At 33.3% G+C, this 8175-nt stretch overlaps 1 protein-coding gene across 1 annotated transcript; it reads left to right on the plus strand.

Moving 5' to 3' along the window:
• Positions 1–6518: 6518 nt before the first annotated feature.
• LOC113768836 lies at positions 6519–7703 on the plus strand. Its single transcript, XM_027313342.1, has 2 exons — positions 6519–7286; positions 7403–7703. The coding sequence occupies exon 1, from the start codon at positions 6559–6561 to the stop codon at positions 7276–7278; it is 720 nt and encodes a 239-aa protein (XP_027169143.1). The 5' UTR covers positions 6519–6558; the 3' UTR covers positions 7279–7286; positions 7403–7703.
• Positions 7704–8175: the final 472 nt, after the last annotated feature.

Here is an 8175-nt window from a genome sequence, read left to right on the forward strand (position 1 = left end):
TTGGATAGAACTATTGTTAATGAGAAACAAGTCTTTAGAAAACTCATAAATAAAAATTCAAAAAATGACCATCAAAATAGGAGCTTAAAAAGAATGAATACATGGGCAGTTTAAGATGATCATTAGGAAGAGACAACTGAATGTAATCTCTCTTCAGTACGTCACAATTTTTTATTATTTTTGGGTGAGTTGTTACACTTTTATTTTTTTTATTATTTTTTGGGCGAGTTGTTACACTTTTTCGTATTATACACATGGATAGATAGAAAGATCATGAGATTATAAATATGGGCTGATGGACATAGATTACACATTTTGATGACAGGGTTAGAGATAACATGTGGTTAGTAGTTGGACCATGATTTTTTTTAGACGATTCTTTTTCTTGCTTTCACTTTGGATAAAATTCTCAATTTTGAGGGATAGGATACCGAGTTAATCTGCACACTACACCTCGGAGTCCTATCTTGGTCTCTAGCATGCAGATGCTACTCACCAATCCTGCCCCTGTGTTTTCCTGTCCACTTGCCACCACAAAGAGGATGGTGGACTCAATTGCTCACATTTCTTGCAGACTCAGACTCAGTCCCTCCCCAATTTTAGGTTTTTGCTCCTTTTGCTCTCTATTTTTGTCTTTGCAATTTCATATTAACTATAATGCTGAAATAAGATGCCAACTGTTGTTTTTATTGACATATCCTTTTTGTTTTCCTGTGTTGTAGCATTTGAGACCTTTTCTCGACCTTTGAATCCTTTGAGGGCTTTATCAAGCTCCAACTTAGAGTCGAGTGATGCTGATTTTGTATTAAGGACTGAAGAGCAAATGCAAAGGACTGAGCTAGTTAGCAAATATAATTCAGCAAGTTTGGAACTGTCTGAGTTTGACATTGAATGTTTTGTTTACTCTCTAACGGCTATTATTCTACTTGCGATCTTATGTGTTTTGGTAATGTTCCTAAACATTTGGTTGTATTTGTAATTTTCCCCCAACTTCTAACTCACTTATTTGCTATGTTTTTTTCTTCTAAAGCTTGTGCTAAAAGTTAAAGGAACATTACACATAGTTGTGGAGAAGACTGGCATTTGGAAGAGTGGAAAGGAACTCTTTGAATTTGCTCGGGAAACACTTCCCCTTGGCTTACTTTTTGTGCAAAATACGATGGTAAAGCTATTTTTTTTTTATTATTGTTAAATTTCATAGCAATATAGTGGGAATATTGTGTTGACTATGTATTTCAACATTGGTTGTAGCTTGGCACATACACAGGGCTTCTGGTTAACGTAAACTCTACGTGGCACAAAAAAGCAGCAGCCGAAGAAAAAAAAACTTGCTAAATTGCAATTATGTAAACACAATGGAGATGAAGCAATGAAGGTAGCCTGGACAGCAGCGTCACTTCAAGCAATGAAATTAGCCCTGAGAGTATTCTTGCTAGTGATTAGAAAAGCAAGCAATGAAAAAAAGGCTTGAAAATTGTCAAGATACGAAGTAATATGTAACTCTATTACCTGGACTATTTTTTTTTTTTTTTTAACAAAAAATTTTACAAGTAGTGATGGCTTTAGCTTTACGGTAATATTTATATGGGATGGCTTTAGCTTTACTCCTGTTGGTCCTTTACTTTTCCTTATTTACAGCTTCTATTTTTCTCATTCCTAATGCTTTGTAATGTAATTTTCTTGTTGTGATTTTTGACCATTTACTTTTATTAATTAGTTTTCTATAATTCCAATACTTGAAGAGTGTCGGATCTTGTTATCTGTCTTCAACAATACTCGTGTACTAGTGTTCTAACCCGTGCATAGCATGGGTTTACATTATAACAATAAAAAATATTATCTTTGCAATATGAAAATTAAATCTAACAAATTTTTAAGTATTTTTGCATTCAAATTTATGAAAACAAATTTTATATAAAAAGGTATTGAAAAGAATTTAATAGAATGTGTTAATTATTTTCAATATCAGGTTAACTTTCAACTGTGGGTTGCATGTTCCTATCCCTCAAAATAAAGAAGGTACTATGGGATTATAAAGAAAAATTTATGTAGGTTTACTTATATGGATAATTTTGGTCAAATTTTTTTTATCTATTATATGTCAATATCTCGTAATATTGTGCATAAAATAGAGATATATACATGGGTGAAATCAAATATAGATATATTATATGTTATTCGTACTATTCATGTGAAATCAAATAGATATATACATGGATTTAAAGAAAAAAAAAAAGCTATTCATATACATGATCAATACAAAGAAAAATCAAAGATTCCTTAATCTTGCCTTCAAACCAAATTGTTCCATTTTCACCAAAATTATGCACGAATCTAGTTTCTTGTTTTCATGAAGCACTATTTGTACTCTCAAAAGTTTCCATTTAACCATTTAATGGTGAGATGAGGAATAAAACCCGTAAAGTAAATTTCACAAATTTAAATATGTAAACAAATCGTTATAATTTACAAAATAAGCGATCTTGACAATGGTTATTCGATGCACACCACAAATGCCCACTACCTAAGGCATGACAATGTGTATGTCAGACGCATCCCAACTTGGCAATAAAATAAAAACTCATATGCTATCTTACCCAAACAATACAGACAGTCTAAATGAGCAAGAAATATAGAGTAAACCTCTTGCATGGCAATAATTCTTAAAAGTTTTCTTACAATAACAGCATAATGGTTAACAACAAATTCAGTAAGTATTAAGTTTCGCGTAGTTGTATAACCCCATAATGCTTAAAAGTAAGAATTGAACACCATTTTTTCTTTCTTCCCTCTCTTGACAAAAATCTGAGCAGAAAATCATAGAGCAAATCATTACATATATGACGACTAAAGCCTACAAAAAATTGCCCACTTAAACATTTTTTTCCTCAGTAAAATTTAAATAATTCTTCACGTTTCTTGCTGTAAACCAAAAAAAACCTTCTAGAGCCAGCAAAGTAGTATTTATGATTCCAATACAGTGAATCAATGGCGTGCAAATAGTGAAGGACTGAAAGGTTGAAATTAAGAATAAACCATCTAATAGTGACCATGCTCAACACAAAAGCAAGATAAAAAAAAATTAAAAAAAGGACTACATTTTTAACTTACAAAGTTTGTTATTCCATGAACTGGTTTCAGAGTGACTGCATCTTCAATCATTTGCACCTTTAACATGAACAAAGTAAATCAATAACATAAAAGAATAAAAAAAAATTAATAACATAACCAAAAGTAAAATAAAAAGAAGATGAGTTAGGAAAATAGGATCTAAATGCAAAGTAATCCTAACATCTTTTTGTTATTTTAGCTGCAAAAAATTCTCTTTACCTTTTCAAGGAATATAAAGAAACTGGAAAGACCAACATATTACCACACAAAACTTTTAATTGCCCATAAACATTGAAATCATTTTCACGAAAGGTAAAGTCTAAATAAGCAAGAAACATGTAGTAAACCACTTAAATGGCAGTAGATGGTAAGAAATTTCTCTGCAATAACAGGCTAATACTCAATCTGCCATATTTACTCTATATTCACTTTATATTCTCAAAATGTTATCCCTAGTAGATGAACTCAAACCAATCTTCTAGGAACAAAATAAAAAAAAAATTTAACCAAAAAATGGTATTCTTGTAAACCTAAAATAAAAGGTACTCATTTAAAAGAAGAAGGGCAGGCAAGATTCATGCATATACAAATATATAGGGAACATGTACTTAAAACGAGAATCTCAACTAATGGCTCCTTGATCAGTTTCAGTGTTTTATCAGCAACTAAGAAAACACAAAAGTTTTTTTTTCTTTTGATTAAAAGAATCCATATACACTCTCCGGAAGATGAGAACCAAAACTTCACAAGGGAAAAAAAAGAAAAATAATTTTATCAAAAATAAAGACACGAAAAAAATAACTAAAGTTTTCAACAGTCATTGACATGAAATTTGATCTCCACAAATGGAGACTTTGGGTTGGTTACCATATGGATCGTCTTTTTGTGAGTCAATAATTGAACACACCCCTACACATAACAAACCAAAAAAAAAAAAAAAAAAGAAGCCATCAGATGAGCCATGAAAACTCCATTTTTCAGAGTTTCTCGACAACCTTTTCCTTCAGTTTCTCTACCAAGTAATTTTTTCATCTATAACAAATATCATACAAGTTTGTGTAGGGGGCTCTAGAGACCCAAAAGAAAGAAATAAGTAACATAGAAACTACTTAAAAAAGAGTACAAAAGTTAAAAAATGAAAAAAAATAGAGAAAACTTGAGATGAAGAAGGACGAACCCCAAGGAAGCAAAATTGCACGCAATGTTTCTCGGTGATGATCTTCTCTTGGCTGCATCTGTCTTGTGAGAAAGCATAGATAAAGAAATAAGGAACAATATAGGCGAAATTTAGATATTAACCAGGTGAAAATTTTTGGGGAATAAAACCAATAAATATAGAAAGGAAATAAAGATTAAGAGGCAACAAAGAACCTGATAGTCTGGAGATAGATTCTGCAAATTTCCTTGCTTCTGGAGCTGAAGACGATCAAGCAGAGAGAGAAGATCTGGAGCAACCCTATTATCCTACAAAGAAAAAAAAACCACAACAAGCCACAATGTTAAGACAACTAAATCGGAGAACAAAAAGGAAAAAAAGGCTAGAGAAGTTTAGGCAGTGGAGGAAAGAACAAACCCTTTAAGCAAAAATATCGAACCTATTTCGGAGAAAATATGAAGAAAGAGGAAGAGAGGATGAGGGCTTTCTGAATAAAGAAGCAGAGGATGGGTGAGAAATAGAGAGAGGGGAAAGGACGGTTCTGTGAAGCATTGAACCCAACGCAAGTCTCATCAACTCTGAGTCTCTGACAGTATGTCAATCTACCCACATGGGTAATGGGTTTCGTCCCCTAAAAAATAATCAAATCTGTGGTTAAATAAAAATAAAAAAAAGTTCCCCGTAGAGAGCACGTGGTTAAGCTGGAGGGTTATTAATTCACATGAGCAACTGCACCAAGAAAGAAATTTGCAAATTCACACAAGCAAGACAATCCCTTCAATTAACGACGGGAATTCACATGAGCAAACGACCATCAATTGGCCAATGACAGCGCGCCACGTCAGCAATTGGAACCTAATTGAAAACTCTCCCATTCGCCGATAGACTAGATATGTTAATGAAATGAAATTGGTAGTAATAGCTTTCCATGTGATGTCGCACTTGATGTTTGGAACCCCAGGCGGAAGCCCTATTTGGAGCTTTGTTTCAACTTTATGTCGCGTTGAGTGTGACTTTGAAAGTCCATATATGTTGTCCAATTCAGCTCAGTCATATATGTTACTCCCTCCGTCCCAAAATTTGGGTCGCTTTTTGGAAAACACACTTTTTATGTACAGTAGCATAATGGGACACATTTATCTGATTATTCCAATCGTGCCCTTTGTTGTCCGTGGAGTAAAATAACAAGCTATTGGGTGTTGGGGACCACTGGCCATTAAGACATTTGACTAAAAGGCAAAGACAAGTTAAAGTAAAGCAAACATCCGTTTCCAACTCTAGCTATTCCTCTGTATACTTGGGTTTCATAAAATCAACAAGATCAGTTATAGAAGATTGACAATGGAAAAAGGTAAGATTTCTACAATTCCGTTTATCACTTTGTTGGTGCTTTTTTTTTTATTTTCATTTTGTTTTATGATCTTTTGATCAATTTGAAGTAGATAATCTTGAGACTTAACATAATTTAGCTAATCTTTTATTTGGCTCCATTTGTTGTTTTTCCCTTTTTTTCTTGAAATTTGGCGGTTCATTGAAAATTTGTAGATGCATTTTTTTAAGCTTTTTGTTTCTCACGTTTCTTATAAATAGATTTTGGAAGCTGATAATTCTGATGCCTTTATTCTCTATATAATGAGATTATAGAGAGATTCGTCTATTGCACAAATTCTGTTTGATAATATTCCCCAGTGAACATGGATAATCATAGTTTTCAAAATTATGAAATCTCTAGGAAAAAATTGACAAATCAGCAAAGGCAAGCCATATTTGAAGCATTATTGCAATATAGTTATGGTGGACAACTAGAAAGAGGATTAACCAAAGTTATTGCAACACAGTTCAAAATTAGCACGAGGACAGTACAAAGAATTTGGGAAAGAGCAAAGTCTTCAATCATTAATGGAGGCTCGGTTGACATCTCTCGCAGGTTTCCTAAGAGGGCAGGACGCAAAAGGGTAGAGATAGACTTCAGCACTATCATGGAAATACCTCTACGGTGTCGAACAAATATTCGTTCTCTATCAACCAAAATGAAAGTTGCCAAGTCCACTCTTCATCGACGAATAAAAGAAGGTGTTATCAAAGCACATTCAAATGCATTAAAGCCTCACCTTACTGATGACAATAAATTGGTAAGACTCAAATTTTGTTTGTCAATGCTTCAACAAGAGAGTCTTAATGATGCACCTGTTTTCGAAAACATGTGCAATATGGTTCATATCGATGAAAAGTGGTTCTACATGACTAAGGAGTCTGAGAAATACTACCTACATCCTGAAGAAGAACACCCTATGAGGACTTGTAGGAGTAAAAAGTTTATTGTTAAGGTTATGTTTCTAGCTGCAGTTGCTCGACCTCGCTTTGATTGTTCTAGAAACAAGCACTTTGATGGGAAAATTGGAATATTTCCTTTTGCCTTCAAAGAACCAGCTAAAAGGAATAGCAAAAATCGTGTTGCTGGTACTCTAGAAACAAAGCCTATCCTATCAGTGACCAAGGAAGTGTATAGAAGGTGCTTAATTGATAATGTTTTGCCTGCAATTCGTGCTAAATGGCCACAAAGTGATGTTATCAGCCCTATCTTCATCCAACAAGATAATGCAAAACCACATATTGATCCAATGGATGTTGAGTTCATAGAAGCTGCCACAAGAGAAGGTTTTGATATTCGTTTATCATTTCAACCACCTAATAGCCCTGATATGAATGTTCTTGATCTTGGGTATTTTAGAGCCATTCAATCACTCCAGCATCAAGAAGCACCTAACTCTATTGACGAACTAATTTCTGCTGTTGAAAAGTCTTTCGATGAATTATCATCTGAAAGTCTCAACAATGTGTTCTTAACCTTACAACTATGTATGCTTGAGGTGATGAAGAATTGTGGAGGGAATAATTACAAAGTTCCACATATTGGGAAGCAACGGTTGATAAGAGATGGAAATCTTCCTTTGCAAATTGGATGTGATAAGGAGCTTATTGACAAAATCATCCATTATCTACAAGCATGAATGTACTGGTATTGGTTAGAATTTCCATATTATTTAAACTTTGCTAACTTCTAAATTATGATAAAGGTAGTGATAATGCTATCTAACTTATGATTGATTTCTTTTTCTCTATTTTGTTCTGAAGGTATATCAAGTCATGGATCAAGTTTCTGGACTTGGATTATGCTAACGCTTTTTGTGCAGAACAAGGGACTTGACTTTTGCTATTAATGCTTTTGTACAAAACAGGAGACTTGACTTTTGCTAGACTTTTGCTACTAATGCTTTTGTACAAAACAGGGGACTTGACTTTTGCTAGACTTTTGGTACTAATGCTTTTGTACGACTTGGCTTTTGCTAGACTTTGCTACTAATGCTTTTGTGCAAAACAGGGGGCTTGACTTTTGGTCCTAAGTTATTTTTGAGGGTTGCTTATAAGATTTGGTTGTCACTCGAATCCATTTTAGGGGCATAGATTTTGTATTTTGTTGATTTGTATAGACAACCATGAACTCTTGGAAGCAATGAGCAGTAAATGTTATTTTAGTCTTGGTGCTTTCAAATTAATGCCTTGCTTGGATGTTTAGGATTTCAACGTAATACGCATTAGTTGATCATTTTATTTTTTCTTTGATATTTTTTTCACTCTATTTATTTGTTAGTTTGATACTAGAGGCAAATTTAAGAGCAAGAACACAAGTTATAGGACAAATTTTACCTTTTCTTTTTTCACCTTTACATTAAAAAAATTAAATAGTGATAAACAAAAGGGTAAGGAATGCATCTAGCATTCTTTATTTGTTTATCCAAAAAAAAACTTGATTTGTATTATTGTAAGAAATTTGTTCTTTTGTTAAAAAAAAAAGATAGAAAGACAAGAAACAAAACTTTCATTGCATCTGCAAACACTTGTGTAGC

Source organism: Coffea eugenioides, chromosome 4, assembly GCF_003713205.1.
Source record: "Coffea eugenioides isolate CCC68of chromosome 4, Ceug_1.0, whole genome shotgun sequence".
NCBI lineage: Eukaryota > Viridiplantae > Streptophyta > Magnoliopsida > Gentianales > Rubiaceae > Coffea > Coffea eugenioides.

Excerpts from the sequence above, each read along its gene's own strand:
- LOC113768836 (XM_027313342.1), top strand. The coding sequence starts at position 6,559 with ATGAGGACTTGTAGGAGTAAAAAGTTTATTGTTAAGGTTATGTTTCTA.